Genomic DNA, 26,236 nt, shown 5'->3' on the forward strand with positions numbered 1-26,236 from the left:
GTAGTTCCTGTACTAGGCCTCGGCGGGGGGACGGGGCCGGGGCGGGCGGCCGCGGCGGGGAGCGCGGCGCGGCGGGCGATGGCGGCGGCGGCGGCGGTAGTGTAGAGCGGAGCCGGGCGGAGCAGCGCGCCACCATGATCATAGAGAACGTGGACGCTCTCAAGTCTTGGCTGGCCAAGCTGCTGGAGCCGATGTGAGTGCGGGCGGGGGCAGGGCCGGCTCGGCCGGCGGCGGGCGGTGTGGCGGGGCGGGGGCCGGGCCCCGCCGGGGGGGCCGGGCCGGGCAGGGGGGCGGGCGCCTCCCGTCGCGCTGAGGGAGGACGCGGGGCCGGGGTCGGCGGCGCTCCCTACGGGTCCCCACGGAGGAGTTGCCTGCGGGGCCGGGAGGCGGTGCGGCGGCGGGGCCCGTCCCCGCCCGCCTTCCTTCCCTCCCGGGCCCGGGGCAGCCCCGCGTCCTGAGGCCGCGGGGGCTGACAGGGCCCGCCGGGTGGCCGGTGCTTTTGGGCGCACGCTGCGCATAGGGGAGACCCCGGGCTTGGGCCGAGGGTTGAGATTTACCAAGGGCCGGTTGCGCTGAGCGCGGCCTTTTGTCCCAAAACCCGCGTGTCGGCCTTGGCCTGGGCGCGAAGCCCCCGCAGAGCCGGCTGGCTGGGCCCGGGGCGGCGGGCGGCTCGGGGGCGGCGGGCGGCTCGGTGCCGTCAGGCCGCCGATCCGCCGGCGTACGGCCGGCCGGTAGCGCAGCCCCTGAAGCGAAGCTGCGCGGCGATTAACGAGAGCGGCTGGAACGGCCCCGTGCGTGCTGTAGGGACTCGGTGAAGTGGCGGCCGAGGGCAGGGCTCTGCGGTCTGTGTGGACCGTGGTGGGAGAGGAGCGTTTCGAGGGGTCCCGTTTCTGAGAGCCCCTCACGCCGACTGAATGCGTGTGAGGGTACAGCGGGGGGTTCTGCGGGGTTTCATTCCTGCAAACGTCTTCTAAAAGAGTCTAACTTGTCGGCGACGAGCTAGCAAGACCGATTTGAAGTTGCAGGACATATGTTTACGGTGTGATGTTTCTACAGATATTTTTCTACTTTTCATATTTTAAATAGGCCTCGGAACTGCTCTGTTGTAGTCACTAAGTAGCAAGCCTTTGAGAATTCTCCATTACTTTTTTTCCCTTTTAAGACAGTGGATCTCTGGTACTTGGTCAAATCCTTCTGAATGTCTGCCTAGACTGGAGCCAACTCTTGCTCCTATGCCTTCCCAGCCACTTCCAGTCAACCTTCTGTCTTGCTGTCAGTGTTCCTTTGGTATCTGAGCTGCACTCTAGGGGCCTGAGTTGGAGACGAGGGTTCATGGCGGTGAAGCATAGAATTTCTGGTGGTCCTGGCAGTTGAGGGTTCGGGAGTGAAGACACAAAGTGGCTAACCTGGAGAAGGGGACACTCCTCGGGCGTGCTCCCATAATGTGGTGCAACATAATGCCGAAGAGAAGCTGATACATGGAGAAAGGGAAGGGAATGGTTAGAAAGTGATGGATCATCTCCTTCATTTTAAATTGAGGGTTTGTTGTCAGGTGTACGTGGGCACTAGCACGGAATGTACTCCATGTAGTTTATTCCTTCTTGTTAGTGTGCGTGTGTAAGAACTGTAAAACCTGTAAATTTGTGGTTTCTTTGTTAATTGCTCCACTACAGATGGCTTTCCTCAGAATTTGGAAACAGCAGTCAAACTAATTTGGAGTAGAGCTTCTTGACAATTTTCCTTTTCTCTAACCAGTTATCTGCGTGGCTCTTTGCTTTTTGTTTGTTTTCTGGATTTTTTTTTTACTTGAGATGATGAAGTCCGTATACTTTATACTATTTTCCTCTAGTTCCATAATTAATGTTCTTAGAAAATACACGGTTGCCTCTCTAAATGTTAATCTTAAAAAAAAAAAAAACCAAAACCCAAAAAAACAACCTTTAGATAGTCAAACAGTTTTAGGTTCCTACCTACCATCTGATGTCTTCCATCTGCATCTTTTTAGAGAAGTAAAATGAGGAGCACTTACTTAATCATTTAATACTGTTAATCTAGTTCATACTTTGAGTGTTTTTCTAGTAGCTGAATAATGGAATCTAAAGCAATATCCACTTTAAAGATTAGTGGCGGAGTACTGCTGTGCAAAGTCGATTGTCTTTGGCCTTCGTGAAGCTAGATGAGCGCTTAGGTAGTGCGGGTGGTGAATCTGTATTAATAACTGCACCCCTTTAGACATTTCACCAGTGTTAAAGGGTTATTGTAAAATTTGTAGGCATGGAAATAGTCCTTGGGGAAGGAAAGCCCCGGTATGTTAGGAACAGTAACTTAAGCTGTACAGAATGTGTCTGTGTGCATATTTGAAATGAGCTTTTGCGATATATCCTTCTGAACTGCTTTTCATGGCAATAATATTTTAATACTTTAAAACCACTTTAATACTTTACAATAATCATGCAGTGACTTTCGTGGTACGTGCTTTGCTATTCTTGCGGAGTCATACTTGGTGGTGGTTGCTGTGCTTGGAGAAAGTTAAGAAGCAATGGCATCTGCTCAGTTGCCCTGGAATTTGATCTTTCTGTAAAAAAGAAGAAAGGTAGTTTTTACTAAGTAAAGCTCATGAAGGAGCAAAAGAGCGGGAACATTGTCAGGTGCGGTAGGGTGGGGGGTGTGGTCACAGGGCAACTAAAATACTGTCCTGTAATTGAAAAAAAACCCTTCGCTGGCTCAATTGTCCCAGTGCAGCTGTGTTGGTGCTAGATGTCAGAAGAGCACCCAGCCTGCATTGCTGGATTTTCTTTGGTGGCTCTTCTGTAACAGCAGTTGTCCCACATGGGGGTTTTGGCATGCTTCAGCAGAATCAAGAATGGTTCTTTCTTTCAATAGATGTGACGCAGACCCCTCAGCCTTAGCCAACTATGTTGTGGCGTTAGTCAAGAAAGACAAACCAGAGAAAGAGCTGAAAGCTTTCTGTGCTGATCAGCTGGATGTCTTTCTGCAAAAAGGTACTGTGCTCTCCGCTACTTTATCTGTTCAATGGTTTTCATTTCATTGGGGAGAGGAGGGAGGATGGTGCACCATCGTTGCCTTCAAAATGCTTCTTGTTATCCATGAATTGAGTATTTCTTACAGAGTGCGAAAGAATAAACATCTTGTGATTAAAAAAAAAAAAGAAGCTAAGGTGAGGTTGTGTACCTTGGTCTTGTTCATGGTGGGTGGGAGGAAATCCTCTGGAATGAAAGGTAGCACTTTCATTTTAAAGTATCGGTCATACTGCCAGAAGTTTCTCTGAGAGGTGTTTGATAACTGTTGAAAACCTGGTCCATATTAATCTTCCATGCTTCTGGTGAGCAGCTTCTCATAGCAATCTGGTTCAAATTCAAGGTTTTAAACACTTGAAATTCTGACACTCACTGGGGAAGTTATTGTGTGTTTTTTCTGACCTGATGTTAAACTGATGATTAGTCTTCTGTGAATTATTTACTCTTGTAAAAATTGCTGTAAAGAGGCTGCTAATTATAGCTAATGGGGTAACTGTGGTCTTATTCCTTGATCATAAGTTTCAGTCCCACTTGCCCCTTAGAATATTTCAAAGTTGTAAACATGATTGAAGGAAAAGTCTCTGTTTCTGTCTTTGATACACCTGATTAATTTCTTTGTCTAAATAAACAACCTCAAGTTCCACAAATGTAATTCCAGCTCCTTGAATGGAACTAGCGTTCACTCATCTAAAAGGATGATGTTTCTGTGAGCAGGCCACCTGGATGACCTCTCTTACTAGAAAAGTCCCTGAAATCTAACAGTGCCCTTAAATCAATATGTAATAATACTTTCTTGTGTTCTCTGTCCTCAGAAACTTCAGGTTTTGTAGATAAACTCTTTGAAAGTCTGTACACAAAGAGTTACCTTCCTTCTCTTGAACCCACGAAAGTAGAAGCGAAGCCTGCAGGTCAGGAAAAAGAAGAAGTCAAGGAAGAGGTAACATTATTTTTTTTGTCTACCTGCCTCTAATTTTCAAATTAGCCATCCTGTACATTTGTGAGGCAAAATGTGGAAGACAAATCCACTTTACTGTGGCCAATGATCTTTACGATCTCTGTGCGTCTGAAGAAAAAACAGAAGGTGACTGTTCAGACATGAACATTTTAAAATCCCTTCGTCGAGTCCACCTTTGAGCTAGATTAATAGCATTCAGAAACCCTATTCAGACATCCCTGGCAATACAAGCTGATAGTGATTTGGAAGGGTTTAAGAGAGGGGGAAGAAACGAAAACATTCCAAAACATCTCCTTTTCCAACTTCGTATATTCTGTGAGGAATAGAAATTATTTTAAATGTTCTCTGTGACACTTAAAACCAGTGACATATGGTGGCCTCTGTACTGAGGGTAGTTACTTTTAAAAGTGAGGCAGCGTTCATTTGCCAACAGTTTTCTTTTCTCGTTTTTAAGTTTTATTGACACAATTGGAAACAATCAAGTTTTTGAGAAAAGTGAAGTAATATTTCCATAGTTGTCTAAATATCTTTGTTTATTGTAAAAACCTCTGCTATTACTTGTCTAAGATAGATGGTTTTTTCTTCCAAGCTGGTGATTTCCCAAGGGAAGAGATATCTCTGTTTGTAGCATCCTAATGTACCAGCTTTGAGAGGGAGTTGGGGGCAAAAATTGCTGTAGAAGTAAATATTCTTTATTTCCGTATACTCTGATCACAATTTGCAAAGATACTTTAGGCTGAATATGTTTTAATTATTATAGGAAAGATGCAAATAAAGTCAGAGAGTACATATGAAATTCTAGTCCCTTCCCTTCACTCCAGGGGTGCTTATGTTACACAGTGTTAAGAGCAAAAACTCTTGCTCACTTTATAAGTGAACTGTGGGGAGCATTTTTTTTCCTGGCAAGTACTCTAAATGAGTATTCAGACTTGTGCTTTTGATGGTAAGCCTAAAATAGCATGAAGGAAGGACCTTGCTGGAGTTATTTGCTCTGCCTTCAGAGTTAAAACTGGCTGGTGGTAATGAAGGTGACAAATAATTGCAGATTAAAATCTGTCAGTCAACTGAAACAGAGCTATATTCTATTATATTGTAGAATGCAGGTCCTTATTTGACAGAACATGATTCTTCAATTAAAGTTGGTCTTTAGGGTGTTTTTCCCTTCTTTTCTGATGCCCTTTTTTATCTGAAGATGAGACACAGAATTACGACAATTTGTGGAAGTAGCTTTGATGGAAGGTCATAATTTGCAACTATAGAAGACTTTCACTTTAATAGTTTTCCAATCAGTTCTCAAAGTACTGTCGTAATTTATAAGAAGTGTTTTAGAACTGCTTCAGTTGACTTAACCAGTGCTCTTGGGGGAAAGGGGGAGGTTTCGGGGATCTGGGGGCCATGGATAAGGCAAAAGAAGATACCTAGGACAGCTTTATGGGACAGCTGTACTGGATCAGGACATTAATTGGTTATTTCAACATCAGTAAGGACTTGATGCTTCGTCATATAGCTCAGTGTATTACGTGATTCCTGCAAATGGAGAACACAAAACAAGTGTAGGATCGTGCTAAGTCTAGGTTGGGAGGGACCCCAGATATCATGTGATACAACTTGGGTTGAAAGCAGGGCCTTAGGTTAGGCTATCCAGAGCCCTGTCAAGCCAAGTCTTGAATATTTCTACCAACGTTCCCCAGACAATCCTAAACAAGGATGAAGGAAGCCTTCCCTTTTGTTTTGTTTTGTTTTAATTAGATGCAATTATCTTTAAAAGATTTCCAAACATGGCACCCAAATTTACAGTAATTTCTAAGCAGTGTAAAATGGCAGCAAAAGTACAAAATGGGTTCAGAGCGATTTGCAGCAGTGGTATAGCTGACAGACTTCTAAAACTGATGTTGTTGAGGCCAGCAAGAAACGTGACTAGTTCAGCCATGTGGACAGTTCTTTGCTTTAAAGCATTTATTTCAAAGTGTAAACTAGTGACATATCTACTTGGAGAAGGAACTCTCCTTGGTTGTGTTCCAGTTCCGAGGTTCAGAAAATACCTCATATTGTAGATTGTTTAACTAATGAGATAGAGAGCGGATAGAGAACTTGTCTTTCATGAATCCCGTTTGAAAAACAAAATACCAAAGTAGTTTTATTCTGGGGCATCTGCTCTGCAGAAAAACCTGAAAGATTTGAAACGAAAAGCCCAACAACGTGTAGCACTTGATTACTTGTAGTGCTTAAGTATTCTGTGCAAGTAGTACTTAAATATTGTTTTTATACAGGATGCTAACTGGAACTTGAATTAAATCTTGGTCTTACTTTCATTTAACAAAAAAAGTGATACTCACCCATGATTGGTAGTTGTCTCTTAAACAGAATTTTCAAGAGTCAGTTGAAGAAGAGCGGGATAGCAGGAAAAAGAAGTATTCCAGTCCCCAGAGAAGCCGTGCAGATTCCAGTGAACAAAGGTTAGTTTTCAGCCAAAATATAAATATAGTCTTCTGTATTTGCTGGCAGTCTTTAACTGTGGATTTTTACCTCTTAGGAAGTGATTTTTCATAAAAATAGTGATTTCTAATTTTTTCTGTCTGCAGTGTATTGTCTGTATGATGATCAAGTGCATGAGAACCCTCCACTGGAAGTTGATCTCTTTCAAAAAAATTAGTGTTTTTCAAATGGTAGTATCTAGGAATGACATCATTTCCATTATTTCCCTTGTTATATAAATGAAAAGCGTTTGGAGGGACCTTCAGGGTTTGGGGGGGGTTGTTCAACATCACTTTTAAAAAGCATTCTGTTTTGGTCACCTAATTTTTTCACCTTCCCAATTTTCCTCCCCTTGCTGGTTTCTATGAATTAGTGATTCAACTTTGAGATTCTGCACTCTTCTATGCAATCTGGGAAATTCTGACTCGAATGTTTTGCCGTCTAAATTGGGTGGGAAGGATGAACAGTAACTTGTTGTAAGCTTGTTTTTTAACTTGGTTTCTCTCTTCATAAGCATGTTCTGCGTGTGTCTTCTCTAGAACCAGAGAGAAGAAGAGAGATGATGGAAAATGGAGGGACTATGACAGATACTACGACAGGAGTGACTTGTACAGAGAGAAGTCTGGCTGGCGACGTGGCAGGAGTAAAAGTCGGAGTAAAAGCAGAGGGCTAAGTCGAAGTCGTAGCCGCAGTAGGGGTAGAAGCAAAGACCGTGACACCAACAGAAGCGTTGGTGAGTACCCGCAGTGCTGCTTTAGGAGAACATCTAATGGGCAGTGATGTGCGGTGCCTCCTACATGCTGGATGGTCCGGCAGGCAGTAGGTGTCCTTGAGTAGCTGGAGCAAATTTTGAGAGCTTTGTGTTCCTGAAACAATTAAGATGCTGTTCTTCAGCGTAGAACAATTAAGGGGCTTGTTTTCCTCTTTGCTAACCTTTTAATTTATCCACAGGTGTATACCAGTGGATATTGGTAGCGGATGTTTTTGTGCTGTGTGTGTTGACACACACAAGGCACAAAGATGTGTCGTTTTGCAAAATGGTGTTACTCTCTCTCTCTCTTTGTTACTGTGGACTTTTTAGAGAAGGTTTCTTTGTAATTGCAGGTGGTTACCATGTGATCCGTTGTTCCTTTAGGTCTAATTCAGGTCTAATGGAATAATAGGAGGCAGAGATTACAACAGATTTCAACGCATCTTGAGACCGTGTTAGTGAAGGGTGGGGTGTGGGCTAATGGTTTCAGGCTTTCCCTCCCCTCTTCCTACTTTAAAAGAGAAAGGTGTAATCCAGAATAGAATAAGGACTAGAGGAATGAATGTGCATTTTGCAAAGAAAACATTCAGATTTCTGAAGATAAAACCCGGTTTGCGTTATATTTACTTCTTACCCCCTTGGTATGACTAAGCTCCTTCAAGAACAATTTAATATGCAGAACATTGAATATTTAAGGGAATGTTTACACTGTTGTGTACTATCTTTTGCTCAAAGCTCTGATATACAGAACAAAGCATGAAAACTTTACCTAACTTTTTTTTAAACAGAGCACCGAGAGAGATCGAAATTCAAGAGTGAAAGAAATGATGTTGAAGGCTCGTATAATCCAGTTTCCGTGTCTCCCAATAAATCTACTGAACAGTATTCTTCTGCACAATCTATTCCCAGTGCTGTTACTGTAGTTGCACCTGCGCACCATCTTGAAAACACAACAGAGAGCTGGTCAAATTACTACAACAATCACAGCAATCCCAGTTCATTTGGCAGAAACCCTCCTCCTAAAAGAAGATGTCGAGATTACGATGGTAAACTGTTACCTAGTTTTCAGTTTCATACCCTGTTTCAATTATTCTGTGACTTTTTTTTTAGGTATTCACTAAATGTAAGCAGCAAGTCAAAATGCAGTAGCGTGTGGAGTATACCTTGTATGTAAAAGATGCGTATATGACTATATGTTACTGGGGAAATAACTAGTTTTACTGGAGTCAGTTTACTTGTAATCTGACAGTTTCTGGATGAGAACATATGGAGTTTGTTCACAATTCTGAATATGCTTGGCAAATACTTCAACCACTGGCAGTTCTGATAAAGATTGCAGTATGTGTGTTAATATGAAACAGGTGGTACTTCTGACTTCCCTCCCCCCCCACAGCTTTTATGATGGATGCATGTAGGTTTGTATGCTTTTATGGAAGATTATTCTCATTTGAATTATTTTGAAACCTCATGTGATAATATAATGTTGGATCAGTGATTGCATGTTTTCTTTAGTACGAAACTCCAGCAAAAACTGAGATGCTGCAAATCACTGACAACTCATTTTTTTTCTAAAAAGATTATTCAATGTCCTGTTTTGCAGAGCGAGGATTTTGTGTACTTGGTGATCTTTGCCAGTTTGATCATGGAAATGATCCTTTAGTAGTAGATGAAGTTTCCTTGCCAAGTATGATCCCTTTTCCTCCACCACCTCCGGGACTTCCTCCTCCTCCTGGTATGCTTCTGCCCCCTTTGCCAGGTCCAGCTCGTAATATGAGGCTGCCAGTTCCACAAGCTCATCCACAGGCACCACCTCCTGTCGTGCTTCCCGTACCAAGTAAGTCAGAACATTGTTCTGTTCTTCATCACCAAGTTAAAATGATGGCTCTTTCTGGAACCTCCCTGTGTTCGAAGTAACGAGTTCAAGTTTCTTTGCTAGCCATGTGCTATTCAAAATATTGCCAAAGTTAATTCTGAAAAATCAGCTTGTAAGATATGATGTTCCTAGCACTCCAGGTAGAGTGAGATGAATCGGGCAGGGGAGGGGGGTATCCTTCAGATTATCTCGTAACACTTATGGTGTTTGGATTGACTGCAGACAATTGGGTCGCTAGCTTTTTTTTTTCTAATGAAAAAATGTTGAGATTCAATCTCCTAAAAGTTGTAATAGATTTCTGTAGTTTTGCTATATTATCTGCTACTAAAATGCAAAATAATTGATACATCTAAGATCTATTTTAGCTCAATGGTGATCTCTGAGATGTTTCACCTTTTTTGTTATCTTAGTGCATCTTATAATGTAAATTCTATGAAGAAACAGAATCTTAGATAGGTGGTTACTGTGTCAGTACTCTCTATTCCAGTAACACAATACATGCTGTGATAGTTGTATCAAATAGCATCAGCTATGAGATGAGAAATAATTTTATATAGGATTAACCCTAAATTTTGAGCCTTTTAGTGAGTGGAATTGGCTTGCTATTGAGTGAACCACCAGTACTCTTTGATTGTAGTCGTCTCTTGATAGGTCGTGTAGTGTAACTCATTGTCCTTTTTTGGCCGTATAGTAAGTAGGAATGTATGTATCGTATGTGGTGCAAACAAAGCAAAAATAGCTAGATAATTCCTTGTCTGTGAATGCCTTTTGCCCTGAAGTTCCTGTTTTAGAACTGTAATCTAAACGTTGCTGATATCTCTTGCTCTGAGCAAGCCTTGATTCTCCGTGGCAGAGCTGAGGGAGGAGCTGCTTTAGTTAATGCCAGCTTTAACAATAAGAAATCTCTGGGGAAGAAAAGGCACTTTTTTGTTTGGTTTGGTTTTGGTTTTTTGCTTCCTTCTTAAAGCTTTGTCCTTTCTGGGAAAGAGAAAAGGTGTTGGAATCAGTAACTGACCTGAACCAGGCTTCTCAATTTACTTTTAATGTAGTGGGATTGTAAATATTTACAATCTTGATCTTGCTCAAAGCAAGGCATAAACAAATTGCATTGAATTGTTTGCATATTTTAACCTGTGGAGTTATAAGTCATAGTGATCTATTCTGTGGTGTCATTGTAGGACCACCTTTGACACAGTCAAGTTTGATAAATAATCGTGACCAGCCTGGGACAAGTGCAGTGCCCAGTCTTGCACCCGTAGGAGCAAGGCTACCTCCTCCTTTACCCCAGAACCTACTGTATACAGTGTCAGAACGTAAGCAAATACCTTTTTTTTTTTTTTTAAAATCTGCTTGAGATATAAGTTTTAAAGTTCCTCTGTTGATGTGTGATTAGAAATTATTGCCTCTGTCTTCCTCCAGTTCATACAAATCTAAAAAGAAGTCTGATGGCTTTCCCTGTGGTCAGTCCCTCATCTGCTGTTACTGTGTGAAATACCAGCAGTGTTCTGTCACTGCCTGAGGAAAGGTCATTGTGGGGAGCTTCGTTTGGGTCTCGTGTGCTCAAAGCAATAAGATCGTTGCATGAGAGAGGGATCCCTTCATCTTCAGGCTGTTTAGTAGGACGTTAGTAGGCAAAAGATGGATCTGCAACCCTGTTATTACTGTTTGACTTAGTCTTTATTCCTATCCAGTTTTGGCTACTACAGAGGAGAGACTTCCCGCCCCCAGCTGTGTATCACAATGCGTCTACAGTCTTCATATACATTTGTACTTTCTTTCTATCTTTTTTTCCCAGAATTGACTTAGGTTTAGCTTTCTAACTTTAAAAAATGGATGGCTTCAATGGACATGTCCATCTTCCTTAACAGAGCTCAGATTTTTAAAAAGTGTGTTTTTATGAGGGGAAATAGCAACATCCCTGGAGAGTCCTAGATTGCTCAATTTAAATCCAACAAAGCTTCTATTTCTTTGATAATGAAAGGAATAATAGCATTTCCATGTTTTACATGAGCAGAATATAAGATAATTAAATCTCAGCATTTCATAATATTCCCATCTGGGGGTATTTTTTACATAAACATTGTGATTTTTATTCAAAGAAGGTCTCTAGTTCATGATCCATGTAATTTCCTTTGACTTCCATGCTTTTCAGAACTTCAGTCACTCAAATATCGTGTTAGATAATCTGTTCAATTCTCTCCAACGGCTGTCGGGTATTTAGATGCTACCATCTGATTCTTCCAGCTTCAGAACTTCTTCCAGTGGGTGACTCTCTCCACCTTAGCTCGCAGGGCGTTACTGACTTCAGTTGCACTACATGATTCTGTTCTCCAGAACATCTGTGGAGGTTCTCATGTCCTGTTCTTGGACTGTTACAGTAACAGCTGCTGGTTGCCCTCTTGCACTCTATCATGGAGGAGGAACTTGTGGTTCAGCTCATGCAAGGTCAAGGAAAGTTCTTGGCAGAGTCTGAAACTGAACTGTAAAGCATCAGTATTGAAACTCTGGGGCATCTGTTTTAAATTGTGGAGTCTTCATTGTTGCTGTGGAATAAGGAGCTGGAATTTAGAGTGCTTCAGGTCTGTCAGGTCCCCTTGTATAGGCATTCTATTCTAGGATGTACTGTGTTTCTGTGGAGGCTTTTCACAGACTTTATTCATTCTAGTTCTTGTATAGCTTTTCCTTTCCATGGTTGGGAAAATACGTCATCTTTGATTTGGACCTTGGGCTGGGTATATGACCACATGAGGCAATTCTGTCATCTTGTGTTCTCATGGTTACCCCTTTTAATTAAAATAATCATTAGTATCTTACTGGAGCTAGCTCCAGCAACAGGCAGCCACTCTGTCTCTTACATAAATGAAGAGAATTTAATAGGTAAGTATTGGTCAAATTACCTGATTTCTCAACTTTCTTTCATTGGAATCATTTAAGAACATTCTTCCCCAAAAATTCTTTTCTGAAGGAAATTAGGCTGTTGGGCAGCAAAGCCTGAAAATCTCTTTGCATCTTCGGTCCTACAGAATAAATGCTCAAACTAAATCTTTTGTTGCTCCCCTTGAAACACTGCCAGATGTTGTGAAGTTTGTCATACAGGCACCTTGTTCCTTTTTCAGGCAGCTCATGAGCAATACTCCGTTATTGTGACCTACGTGCTTTTGACAAACAGGAACAATCAGATTAAAAATCAAAAGAGAATATGCCCAAATAGACTTGGGCATAAAGTTCAGTTGAGGGTTTTAAATGGCTACACGTTGGCTGTACGACCTCTTTTCTCTCTTCTCTTCATCCAAAACAACTTCTGATTCTTGGACATCCATGCATTTCCTTAAGGGAAGATTAACCCTGAGTCTTAAACTCATATGAAAAATTCTTTCATTTCTCTCCTTTTTTTATAGATACATATGAGCCAGATGGCTATAACCCTGAAGCTCCTAGTATTACCAGTGCTGGTAGATCTCAGTATCGACAGTTCTTTACAAGAGCACAAACGCAGCGTCCAAATCTAATTGGCCTAACATCTGGGGAGATGGATACAAATCCAAGAGGTAGGAAGGGTTTCTAGTCATTGCTGTTGCTATTTTTGTCCAAGACCGTCAATACTTATTTTCCCCCTTTTCAAGCTGAAAGTGGTAGTTTTTCCTCACCGATCTAGTATTTCAGAGCAATTTTCAGACATCCCTACCTTTTTTTAAAATGCTAATGTCACCATATTAAAGTCAAAGCAGTCTTTTTGATGAAAAATAACCACTAGCTTGGAAATGTTACAAGGTTTTTTGGTTTTGTTTTCTTTTTGTTGGTTGGTTGGGTTGTTGTTCCTCTTCAGCCTGTGAAGGCACTTTTTGGGTGCTGGGTGCTTCTAGAAAGAAAAATGGTGCAGAAAGACGGCTTTAAGCAGTATAGTCTGAAGACTGCTTTTGATTTGCCAAGGGTGTGTTTAGGATCTGGGGCACAGAGGTGATCATCTGTGATCGTTGCCTCGGCTGATGTGGTGATAGTGAAGAGGGGAACTATCGTGGCATGTTTGTGTGCTTTGATGGTCTGACTCTGTCAGCGAGATGTTCTCTCTAAAATGAACATCACCGGTAGCATTCAAATTCTAGCCTGTGGAAATCCCAGTCTGCATTTAAGTAATTCTGAATCCTTAACTGGATGGAGGTGGATGTAGTCTCTTAGTGGTGACAAGTACAAGATATCTTTTAGGGGAGAGAACAAGTCAAGGCTCTTTAAAGAAATTTTTGTTCTGTTAGCGTAACTTTCTTTTCCCTCCTGCTTTCCCCACCCCGATCCTTAAAAGAAAAGATGTTATATTTCAGTGTTTACTGTTACACTTCAGTGTTTCTTATTCAGTACACAAGAAAGATATTTTTTCCCAACATTGCCTTCCAGTGACTCATCCTATAAAGAATATGGATAAATATTATTGCAGAAATTGCTGTTGCTGTTTTTCATCATAATGAACATCATAAAGGCAGGGTTGGGGCTTTTGCTGGTCCTCAGATTCTCTCTAAGAGCCTATTCCAGTTCTAAGGCATGGGTGAGTGTTCAGCCATGCTGCTTCAGACCACTTGTTTTACTGTCTTTGTCAGGTCTGTGAAAGGTTTACTCTAAAATCATCCACCAAATCAAGATAAAAGCTATGCCCGAAAATGCCCGGTCTTTGTTCTCACCAGTGTAATCAGCAGAGCTCTGGCATATATAAAAGCCACAGAAAATTGACTTATAACTCAGACTTCTTTTTAGGAGTTGAATATTTGGCATACACAGGAGACGAACAGCAATAGCATAATCTTAAAAAGGTTGTAAATAAATACTTGGCAAACTGTGATCTAGTGCTTTAGCTTTGTGTTTGTACAAGTTGCTTCAAACTTCAATGTCTCCGAGAGTATAATTTCATGCCATAGTTGTGCTCAAGTAACAGTTTGTTTCTAAAAACTGGATGGAGGGATGACAAGGGGCTAGCAGTGGGAAGAACGGGTTATTGGTTGCTTTTTCACTGTCACGGGTTAATACAGGGAAGGTTGGTTGTCCATGCAGCGCATGCCATGTGGCAGAACTCCAACCTGAAGTTGGGAACCTAGCCTTGGTTCTTCTCCTCCTCTTCTTCCCCTCCCCCCCCCCCCCGTTTGGTTTTTCTCTTTTTCCTTTTCCTCCAGAATCTGAATTTTCAGCACCTGAAAGATGGAGTATTTAGCTTTGTTTCTTCAAGCTAATACTGATCTTAAAGGTCAAAATTGCTTCCCTGCCGGCTGGACTAAATGTTTGTTTTCCTCCGGTTGTTTAGTTAGGCTAGCAAGTGATCTCTGAAGGAACTTCATAAACAACTGACCAACTTGATAAAGTCTTCTGAATTTTTATGTTTTTGAACTCGATCCTATTTTGCTATTTAAGTGAAAGCTTTTCCGATATCTCTGTTGATGTACAGTGAATAACATGGGCCTTTTTTCTTTCCTCCAGCTGCCAATATTATCATCCAGACCGAACCTCCCATTCCCATTACAAATAATAGCAGCAATGTGACTAGAGTTGTCCTTGAACCAGACAGCAGGAAAAGGTCTCCAAGTAGCATCGAATGTCCACCATTAAAGAAACCGTGGCTGGGAAAGTAAGAATTAACAACTGCACTTGGCTGGCTGGAATGTACTTTATTGCTGTCAGTGCTGTCAATGTCGCTATTCACTAGTCCCTGTAATTTGAGCTGGTTGGGTCAGAAAATCTGTCCCCTCCTCATGTGGAGACTAAATAATTGGTGGTGGGAGGAGCTCTTTTTTGTCAATGTCTAGAGTGTATACTTTTTGTGAGAAGAATAAAAGTTAAGTGTGCGTTAATGTTTGCTGCCTTACGTAAGTATACGTATGCCTATCTAAATTACTGTCTTGTTCTCGTTTTCTCTAGGCAAGCAAATAACAACCAGAACAAGCCAGGATTTTTGAAAAAGAATCAGTATACTAATACAAAATTAGAAGTTCGAAAAATTCCACCAGAATTGAACAATATTACCCAGCTCAACGAACACTTCAGCAAATTTGGAACTATTGTAAACATTCAGGTAAAAAGCAAAGTTCAGGTTTATGCCTGTACGTGGGTATTTTATTTCCCATGAAGCCTTCTTGAATATTGCACCTGAACTACATTCCTTGAAGTCTTAAGGGAAGCTCAGTGGGAGAGTAGATAATCAAATTCAAATAACCCCTTTCTTGGTCTACTCTGTATTATCATCTTCATTCTGTAGACGTGCGTTGGCTTCTGCCTCCATGAGGTCTTCTTAAATCTGAAAGGCTCGCAGGTTTAACAGTATCTAAACCAGCTCAGGTTTTTGAGCAACTTGTGTATAATTTTGGAAGAGATCTTCTAACAATTTCTCTCTTGTATGAGAATGCTACAGTATTTTGTAGTCAGGATTTTGACAAAGATGCTGCAGGAGAGTCTTTATATGCACCAGTTTATTACCAGTTTGCATTCTAGAACTGGCTCCAGTTCAGTCGTGTTCCTTGCACTGTAAGAAGGGGAAAGCACTATTTGAGCAAAACATGGGTAGTTACAGGGTTAAAATAGCATTTATTTTCCATTTATTTTTCTAGACAAAACAGTTGCTCTTAAGTCCTTTGTTAGAGATCTAAATAAAAGACATACCTGGGAAGCCTCCGTATTTCTTGAGTTGATAATTTTATGTCTTAGCCCAAAAGGTACTGTGGTGCTTTCTGCACCTCAGTAATGAAATGATGCATTTAAAACATGCTATCTCAACCATTATACTAGAAAGTCCAAGATATATTTTTATTCCTGTGATTAATTTTTAGAGAAAAAGCGTCTTATTCAAGACTGTTAGATAATGCGTCTTTGAGAATGTGGTGAACCTTTGCATTGTACATCCTCGGACAGCAGTTTTCATTCAGGAGGTTAGACTAAAGAGCTTCCAAGTCAGCACTAAGGTCTCTTCAGTCATACCCTGTGGCAGTTCACATAGCATCATATATTCAGAGCATTTTGGAGGAGAAGATTTTCCTTTTTTGTTTGGGTTTTTTATTATTTCATTTTATTTTGTCTTACGATGTATAGGCCTCGCTGCAAGTGCATGTAATATTTGCCAAAAGGTACTTGGCTTTAATTACATCAAATGTTTTACCTGTATTTTGAGCTGTTAATATTGGATGTCCATCCCACTCGTTATTGCAGATTATTCGTAGATTGTTTTGTATTGGTTGTGATGTTTTCGTTTTGAGAAATAACGCATTCTAATGAGCTTTTGATTTAGGTTGCTTTCCAGAATGATCCTGAAGCTGCTCTAATTCAGTACTTAACTAACGACGAGGCTCGGAAGGCGATTTCCAGCACAGAGGCAGTTCTGAACAATCGGTTTATAAGGGTACTGTGGCACAGAGAAAGCGAGCAGCAGCCCCCATTGCTGCAGCAACAACAGCAGCAGACACCCACGCAGTCTCTTCATCACCAGCTTCACCTTCAGCAGCAAGCCCTGACCACGGCTCCAGCTGTAACGATGCATAGCAATCTGTCAAAGGTATTGTGCTATCGTAAACTAGTGATTGAGCGGAGAAGTTTATCGGCATTCCTAAGTGAGCTACTTCAAAAACACGGAGTATATAATCTTTCATTGTTTAATATCTGTTGATACACAGGTGATGAATAAACCACTGGCATCTGGTGCCTATGTCCTTAATAAAGTCCCAGTGAAACGTCGCCTTGGAGCAGCAGGTGGAAACCAGCCTGACTTAAGCCAGCCTGGGGCTGTGGTAGAGGATTCTCAGGTGTGTTCGTGAAGGATGACCGTCTTCATATTTTCAGTTAAAGCTTTGTCCTCTAAACTCAGAAGGAACTGGCAAACAGAACTCGCAAATTCTTCCCAGTTGGTCCTGTTTCTTTTCGCTAATGTTTCATGCAACCATGGTCAATTACTTCTTCCTAGTTTCATTAGCTGTTTATATAAAATAGGGACAATTACTTCAGAAACAAAGAATCGGTGTTTTAAGTAGCATAAAGTATTTTGGCAGTGCTTCATAGTAAACAAGTTTGACAGCCTAGATGTGATGTCAGCTTTTTGTTGGCAAATCTAATTGCTTTCCCAGTGATTTTTTTTTTTTTGTGCTGTGCTTTAACGGTAGTGCTAGAAGCTTATAGAAGACTTCTGCATAGAGTCCAAGCTGTTACAGTTTAATTCACAATGATATCGTAGTGCAGCATGTGTTCTTGGCACAGAGGAGTCCTTTTCAGAAAGGAAGTATGCAGGTGACTCTTGCTGCCTCTTTTGATCACAAAGTATGATGTTAGACTATGACTGCGAAGCTGAATATAATGTAGATGCAGAAGATCAGCTTCAGTGGTCTTCCTAGGATACAGAGGGAATTGCAGATGAAGAAAGTGTCTTTTGCAGAAATCCTTTTGCAGGCATTTAAGGTGATTGCTTCCAAGCAAGTTGACTGTCAGACCAAGGCCTTTGTGCATGTGTTTTAATTGCCTTAGTCTCATTGCACGAACCTGGAAGTCTGTGTTCATGTTTCACAGAATACGTTCCTCTAAAATTCACTGATGGTATATCATATTCTTTTTAAGCTAATATATTTTTGTGTGTGTGTGTTTTTACAATTTCAGACATTTCCTACTTCTACAAGCCACTCAAAAATGGTTTACAGTTCTTCAAACTTAAAGACATGTATTAAGCCTGGTGCAGGGTCTAAACCTCACGATGTGCAAGAAGCCCTTAAAAAAAAACAGGTACTTTACTAGTCATTGGCTGACTGACAGTATAGCAATCAAGTGCTTTATAAAGAGAGGTTTGGTAGGCAACTTAAACTTCAAATATTGCTGTATAGCTTTCTACTCTAGTGTAGTTTTTGTCATTGTTGTCAGACTATCTTGCACACGCACATCGAGGTTAATCTCAGGTAAAAGAGTATTCCTTTGGGGGCGTCTTACTTGACACACTTGGTCGTGCTGGGGTTTTCTGGGTTTTCTTGAGGCATTTCTCTGATTTTAAATCTCTGCAGGTATGACAACATAGGATATTTTTCTGAAGAGGTGTCTGAAGGGGACAAAAATCTAGTATAGTGCTTCACCACAGGAAGTTAGCAACTTATATTGGTTTCTTCCTGGTCAGATATGCTTCAAAACTAGTAGTTTTCATTACAGGTTTCACTTCTATAGCTTGAAGAAGAATATACGATGTATATGAGTACATATAATGCTAGAATGCTTTTTACTGATTGAAAGAATTTTCTTCTCACGTAGGAGGCCATGAAACTCCAGCAAGACATGAGGAAAAAGAAGCAGGAGATGTTAGAAAAACAAATAGAATGCCAGAAAGTAAGTCTGGAATGTCTTCTAGTAAATACATTCTGATTTTGTAGACACCTGTCTGTTCAGTGTTGTTTTTCCTGGGATTTTATATTTCTGCTCTTTTATTGATGCATAGATGTTGATATCCAAGCTGGAGAAAAATAAGGCCATGAAACCAGAAGAGAGAGCAGAAATAATGAAGACCTTAAAAGAACTAGGAGGAAAAATATCTCAGCTAAAGGATGAATTAAAAACTTCATCTACAACCTCTACACCGTCAAAATTGAAGTCCAAGACAGAGGTATTTATTGCACAAGACACTTGCCCGCCTCTCTTTTGGGGACATAATATTAGAAATAGGTATAAAACATAGCAGCATTAGATCAAAACACTTCCAAGCAGTATTTTTGAATTTGAGAGTGATAACCACGGACAAGCAAGCTATCACAGAATGTCCCGAGTTGGAAGGGACCCACAAGGATCATCAAGTCCAATTCCTGTCCCTGCACAGGACAACCGCAAAATTCATGTCATGGTTTTAAGGAACTCGATGACCTAGTTTTGCTTGTGGCTCATTCAAGCTTGTTCCAATTCTGAAGCAGAGAATTCTGGGCTCTTCAGAAAATGGGCTGGGGGAGGTGCACGGAGGGAATTAAACTGAATGTCGTGGCAAGTGTGGATATTATATACTGATCTGTCTTACGTCGTTTACATAAATGTTTTGCTGGAGAAGTGGAACAGACCATCAAAAGCACACGGTACAGTTCCGCTTTTCCCTTCCACTTTCTCTTTCTGCACCTTTTTCTCTAAGGCACAAAAGGAACTTTTAGATGCAGAGCTGGACTTCCATAAGAGACTCTCTTCTGGGGAAGACACCACTGAACTGCGAAAAAAGCTAAATCAGTTGCAAGTAGAGGTGAGTTTGTCTGGATTGATGCTTTTAATGTCTTTGTGATACATGAATGTTTTAAATCCTTTCAAACCGGGGATGGCTTTGCATGTTATTCGCCTTCTTTAAACAGGCTGCCCGTTTAGGCATTTTGCCTGTTGGTCGAGGAAAGACCGTGCCAGCCCAAGGAAGGGGACGAGGACGGGGTCGCGGTGGGAGAGGAAGGGGCATGTTGAATCACATGGTGGTGGATCATCGTCCCAAAGCACTAACAGTTGGAGGCTTCATTGAAGAGGAAAAAGATGAATTGTTACAGCACTTCTCTGTAAGTATGAGGTCACGTTAAAAAGAGAAAAACCTGAAGAGGAGAATTGTGGCCGAACTATAAATCTGAGATTAAGTAGGTAACCAATACTCTGGATGTGCGCTTCCTTGCAAAGAGAGGCATGCTAAGAACTTTGTAAATACTTGTATCTTCCAGAATTTGGAAAAGAAACAGTTATCTTTGTTTCTGTTAGTGCAAACAATCAAAGACTTCATCCTGGATCCACAGAACAGGTTATGGATAAGTGAACAGTTTCAAGAGTTATCAAGGGTGTAAATGTAATGTCTTTTACAGCTGCCCAACGCATTCTTTCATGGGCAAAGCGGAATTAACTCTGCATTAAAGCAAAACAGACATTAGAAGGCTGAAAAATACCTGTCAGCCTCCCTCTGTTTACAAATTGTTCTTCAGATTAGCAATTCATCCCATTTATCTTGCTCCATGCTAGCTCAAGAAGCAAAGCACCATTCTGCTAAACAGAACATCAATTTCATAGTAGTTAAATTTGTTTTTATGAACTCACAGCAGAGCAAGGAGCTTGCCTGTTTGCCAGCTAAGTTTGATGGATGTGTGGTTATGTTAACGTAGTTACCATGTTAAAGGGAAAACTGACTTTACATTTCCCTCAGTTAATAAACTTCTTGGAGAGGTCACGTAATACTTCATGAATAGACCCAGCGTGAAATCTGAGCTTGGCCAAGTCAGTTTGGTGTTGCTGGGTGCTTTTTGCAAAGCAAGTGACCGATATGGAGGCCTAATTTTGTAGAATCCTACCCTTTAGAGCTGGACACAGAAACGCAGTAGAGTTCTCGAGAGAACTGGTATTCTGAAAGCTGCTTTGTTTCTGGTTTGAGTGGGAACAGAATACTTTACAGTTCTTCATAGAGTGGGGTAAGCTTTGCTCCTTCGGGAACTGTTGCTCCCTGCTTCGGCCTCGTTGCTTACCAGAAGGTTAGAGGCTACTGCTACTGTTTTGATCAGGTAAATTCAGTGAAAAACGTTGTGTGGTTTGACCAAAAAAAACCCCTACCTGCTTTATGGTAGGATAACAGTGCCATGAACCCTGGGAAGAGTCTTGGGGGGGACCAGAGTGCCTTTTTTAAAAAGATCTTTGCTTTAATTCTATTTCTGAGAGATCTCATGTTTTTGAAAGGGTTGGTTGTCCTTAGCTGCTAAAACAAATTTTTTACAGATGACTACTGCAGTTACTCCAGCTATTATCTTACTGGCTTTTAAACTACTTTTCGTCTGTTATTCACATGAAATCTGAAGTTTGCTACAGTTTTCTTTTGCACTACTTGTACTCCATGATTAAATCCCTTTTTTGTTTGTTTTGTTTGTTCCAATTTTCACCATTATGCAGTATATAAATTTTAAAAGTGCAAACTTCTTGTGATCTAGCCGCACTGGATTACATTTTTGCCTCCTCCCAGCAGTATACTTACAGAACGTCTTCAGGAGCTCTATAGCAAAGTTTGATTCCTGTTACTGAAATCTCTTTTGCAAATTAATGAGCTGTAAAGGACTTGCTTAACAGGTCTAAAGTACAACAGAGAAAGGCAGAAAAGAACAAGGGGAACAGTGAATTCTGTGAATTCAATTCTGAGCTATAAATTAATACGCTTATTTCCTTTCCTCCTGCAAAATTAAGCTCCACTTATTCTAATAACAGTAAATCTGAGCTTTCTCCCAAAAATGCAGGTACAAGTGCTGCAGTATTGCTGGGTGATGCAGCTGAGACTGCTCTGTCTCACTTCTCCGTCCAAAAAATAAGGTTTCAGTGGTGCTTCAGTAGGCTGCAGCTGTAGCACATGACGACTGTGTTTCTGGAGAAGAATATTACTGCTGTTCCTAATCTTTTTTTTCTGCCATAGAAATTTGGAGATATTGAAGACCTTCAAGAAGAGGATTCCCCATTAAGCGTTGTGCTAACTTTTAAATCTCGCTCAGAAGCTGAGAATGTAAGTAGAATAATGGATATATTTTTTTTCACTGTACTAAAAATCAGAATTTTTAACTTCCTGTGTCTGCCTTTGTATTTTAAAACTTAGCAGGCTTTCATCCCACTGGTTTGAGCTGGATAGCGTGGGTGTTTGTTGCTACTGTATATGGTGTCACTAAAGGGGGAAATACCTCCTGTTTACCTTAACAGTAACAGGTCTTGCGCTGGTAAAGGTTCGATGTCGCGATCAGTTCAGATCTCTAATCTTTCCAGATGGCTGGTGGATGAGCATTGTTTAGCAGAATGATGTTTGACTGAAGTGGATGGTGTGGCTTGTATGTCTGAGATCTTCAAGTATGCATCCGCATGATGATCACTGGGCCTAGCTCACTGCTGGTGATCTTAAAAATTCTGTACTTGGTCCTCTTTTTGAAATATGTCCATTTTACAACACAATCCAGGCTGCTAACCAAGGATCCCGGTTCAAAGACCGAAGGCTACAGATATCGTGGTACAAACCGAAGGTACCTTCTGTGTCCACAGAAATTGAGGAAGAGGAGTCTAAGGAAGAGGTATGAAAAGATTAATCACTCTTCTAGGAATCTAATAGCTAAGAGCTCTTCTAGGATACAGTGTACTATTTACTGAGGAAATAGAAAAACATAAAAGATGTTTTTGCAAACCAGAAACTTAACTAGTTTTGAATGGTCGGGTACATCTTCCACCCTTTAAAAAAGGGGAAAGGGGGGGAAAAATAATACGCTTTCTGGATGGGATGTTGATTTGTCAAGTATGAAAATAAACCTCACATTCTCTGTATGTGGGTGCTAATGTTTTTACTTCACAGTATTAGTGGTCCGCTGTAGGATAAATTACATATATTATTTCCTGTAATTATGAACACGTTAAGCTTTTACCGTGTTTTTTAACAGAACACTGTTGTTTCAGAGAGGGCGGGTGGTTGCTTATTTCTGCTTCCTTTGAAGTTTGGCTTTCTCTTCCTTTCTTGACGTGGGAGGCTACTGTTCCTCCCGTAGAGCTTGTTGCCTGTCGTTGTGTGCGTTTCAGGGAGACAGGCCGTGAATGGGCTGGTATCGGGGACCACTGGTGCTGCATGGCGTGACCTGTTCCCGAGGATACAGCACAGAACTTCTTTGTTTAAAAGTACATTTTTTCTTCATTTAGGAGACTGAAACCTCAGATTTATTTTTGCACGAAGATGATGATGATGACGACGAAGATGAGGATGAATCCCGTTCTTGGAGAAGATGAAACTTGATGTTGGAAACGTATAATTTTAGGAATATAGTTCAAGCTACATCTTTTAAACATTTATTTAAGGAAGTTGATGAGCCAAAAAAAGCTTTACTTTCTTTTCAAACCACAAGATTTAAAGTGAGCAAAGTTTGTTACAAACACATTTCGGATATAGAGCTGTGATACTAAGTTAGCCAAAGGCCCAGTAACTTTTTACATAACTATCAAGCTCACCAGGGTGGTGATTTTTTTCTATTTAAGAAGGATTAAAAAAAAAGAGGGGGGGGGGGGAAATAGTAGTATTTTCTTGTCCTCTTTTTGTGTCACCTGTATTACCTTGTTTTGGGTTTTTTATAATGTGATTGATTTGTTAGTTTATAATTGAAAAAATATTCCAGGTTTTATTTAGCAATATTACGGGGTTAGGGGAAAGATGCAAACTTTCATTAAATGTTATGAAAGAAAAAATTGCCTCATTTGCTAATTGAAAAAGGGTAGCATTTTATTTCATACGGAATCACTTATTGTAGGAATTATTTGTGGCTAGATTCATAAATCATTTACTTCAATATGTTTGAAAAGCCACACAGTTTCTATGTTGTACTGCTTTTTGTGAGAGGAGATGGAAGAAGCAAATTCACAGGGTATTGTTCTAATATTGTCCAGTTCAGTTTGTTTCTTCAAATTCTGCTTCACAGAAGACGTCAGCAATGACACGTATCTGAGTGAACTTTCACTCACTGTTGATTTTCTTCTGTAGCTTCAGTATAAGGGTCAAGTTTAAGTCAGGCTGTTTGTTTCCTGCACGTCAGTATGTGTGAGCATGAGGGTAACGAGTTTCATACTTCGTCAAAAAGAAAAACAACTGGCAGCGCCTACCGGCCGGTAGAAACTCTTCCTCCTCTCCCTGCTACCAGCTCTTTATGTTCAAGGCAGGTCCGTGAAGCGTTCAGAGCAAAGTGCTCCTTAGCCAACAGAATGGCGGTGTCCTGCTCAAAGACTGGTGTTAAACCAGTGCTTTAAGTGGTAAATCGTCAGAGGAGTGTTCAGAGCTGGCTTCGGAAGGTTATTGATTTATCTCCAAGTATGGTTCTGTTCAGACCCATCTAAGATGAACACCGTTACATTCTCCATTGCCTTATTGTACCATTTTAAAACACACACACACGCACACACTCTCTCCCTCTCCCCCCACCCCAGAAATGGTGCGTACTATGACAGAAACGAGGGTAACAAGTCCAGAAACCTGAGCCGTGTACCCTAACTGTTGCACGGCTCGTGCGGCTGGCGGACGTGTTCCCTAGTAAGCGTTTCCCTTGACTCTGTCCGTTTGTACCGTACGCTTTTCAGTACGTTTTATGTACGTTTCTGTACAAAATAAACAGAATGTCGGTGCAAGAATGCTCTCCTCTTCTGGGTAATCGGTTTACCGGTGTATTTCCCAGCAAGTTCCCGACTGAAGAAAAACATACGTCGGAGCCTTTAAATTACAGCGGCTCTGAACTTGGCTGGTGGCACGTAGCGGAGCTCACCTCTGGGTGGGCAGTGCCCCGGCTTCGTTAGCCTCTGGCCGTGGCCGCGTATCGAAAGTCAAACCGGTTTAATTTTCTGTTTCCTTGTCAGTCGAAGGGAATGTGTCTTTCCATATTCTGTCTCTTCACCCTGAAACTCACCTCTCCGTGCAATTAGGACTTTTCCTGCTAATACTGAGGCTAAATTACAGACACGAAGAAACAAGGGGAAACCAATCCTGCGTACTTAGAAGAATGTCTTGCTTTTCTCCATCATCTCTAATGGGTTTTTTTAATGTCTGTGGCTCGGTCAGTGTATATTTTGAAAAATCCATTGCAACAAATATATTTGAGTCCTGACAGTCAAAAAAAAAAAATGATAGAGGGAACAAAAGGATTTATATATTTTTTTGTACAGAGTTTTTTCTTAAACTGTATAATTTTGTAAATATTTTGCTTTTTTTGTGTACTAAAACTACCAGCGTATAGATTTCAATAAGAATTGTTGTATTTTTGTATTTGGAAAATGAAAATTACAGTGAATGAATGAAGCTGTAAGAAAAATTGCAGTAGCCTTTGACACACGTAGAATGGGATTCCTTTTCATATGGTTTTAGCTCTGAGGTGACACCCGACGGGCACACTGTGCTCAGTGCCCTTGCCCAGACGTGCTGGCTGTTCCAGGCGGGCGAGACAGGAGGGAAGCGAGTGCGGTAGCTTTATTTAATGATTTATTTTTTTTTTGAGAGCGCTTCATAGGATTTCTTTTTTCCCCTCCCCTTTACAGCACGCGTTGGCAGGCTTACATAAATCCTCAAGTGACACCCCAAACGTGATTTCCAAACGCCGCGGCACAAAAGTGAGTTGTGCCTCTGAACTTGGCGTGCGCAGTGGAAGCATGCTATTACATTACTGGGAATTTAAGCGATGGGCAGTGTAGCGGTATCTGACTTGCGGCGTTTGAGGAGGAGGAAAGCTGCTTGGAAGTGACCTTCATTTTGCCCGGGCTTACGGATCCCCCTGGGCTGTAGGGTGTCCAAGCGATATTAAACTCTTCGGGGGGGGGTTGGGTTTGTCCGTTTGTTTTAATAGGTAACGTGACAGGACAGCTTTAGTTTTGTGGCAGCACTTCGTTGTGGAATTAGGCAAAATTTATAATCAACAGGGTAACTTGTGTGCGCCAGCCAGGGGACTTAGAGGCGATGTGTCCAGTCTGAACTTAGGGTATGAACATCGCAAGGGATGAGAAGGTAACTGTGACGAAGAATTGTCTCCCTCTTGTTGAATTAACCATAGCAAAAAGAGCAAAACAAACTCGAGAGTTGAAAAAATAAATCTGAAAGCAGTTGCCTGCTTAGTGTGAAAACAAAACTTTTTTTTTTTTTAACAAAATCATGTGAAAAGGAATAAAGTTACTCTTGGTGTATAGTAAATCTGTACTATAGTTTTTACAAATTGTGAACTTGTGTAATAGTACAATAGGAGATATTGTTGAATTTCTAACTGTTTATACATTTAAATTCATATATGTAATGTTTGTTTTATTGATTACAATCTGAATTTCTAAGATGCATGTTGACTTTTTTGCAATAAAGATATGCTATGGAATGGTTCAAGATTTAGAAAAGACAAAGAAAATTCTAACTTAAATAAATCGGGCAGCAGAACCATTCAAAAAAAAAAATTACAACTATCACAAAAAGAGTGTTATCACTTATTTGGGGGGAGTATACGTGTGATGGGGATATTTGTGTGGTGCGTGTGCAAGTCGGTTTTACTTAATAGTGAGGGGAAGAAATTTTCCAGTGTATTAATCGTCACGGTGTCAGAGCACTGAGGCAGCTCAGCAGGGGGGTGTGCGAGGGGGGAGAGGGCTTCCAGTAGAGGCTATTTCCCGCTTTGGGGCAGGATCACAGTTTAACAGAAAAG

At 41.1% G+C, this 26,236-nt stretch overlaps 1 protein-coding gene across 4 annotated transcripts; it reads left to right on the top strand.

The window, feature by feature from the left end:
- On the top strand, positions 1-25,687 carry RBM27 (RNA binding motif protein 27). Of its 4 annotated transcripts, none has more exons than XM_075103028.1 (21): positions 1-193; positions 2,884-3,002; positions 3,851-3,975; positions 6,343-6,449; positions 7,008-7,201; positions 8,008-8,265; positions 8,820-9,053; positions 10,271-10,405; positions 12,491-12,640; positions 14,550-14,697; positions 14,988-15,141; positions 16,348-16,611; positions 16,730-16,858; positions 17,700-17,822; positions 18,336-18,410; positions 18,520-18,684; positions 19,195-19,299; positions 19,406-19,597; positions 21,472-21,558; positions 22,001-22,111; positions 22,725-25,687. In XM_075103028.1, the coding sequence occupies exons 1-21, from the start codon at positions 135-137 to the stop codon at positions 22,809-22,811; spliced, it is 3,021 nt and encodes a 1,006-aa protein (XP_074959129.1). In that variant the 5' UTR covers positions 1-134; the 3' UTR covers positions 22,812-25,687. The 4 variants fall into 4 exon arrangements, with proteins under 4 accessions (XP_074959129.1, XP_074959130.1, XP_074959132.1 ...); XM_075103029.1 differs by having other exon boundaries at positions 6,358-6,449; XM_075103031.1 differs by lacking the exon at positions 12,491-12,640 and having other exon boundaries at positions 6,358-6,449.
- Positions 25,688-26,236: the final 549 nt, after the last annotated feature.

The sequence above is a fragment of the Phalacrocorax aristotelis genome, chromosome 8 (genome assembly GCF_949628215.1).
Source record: "Phalacrocorax aristotelis chromosome 8, bGulAri2.1, whole genome shotgun sequence".
NCBI classification, from domain to species: domain Eukaryota; kingdom Metazoa; phylum Chordata; class Aves; order Suliformes; family Phalacrocoracidae; genus Phalacrocorax; species Phalacrocorax aristotelis.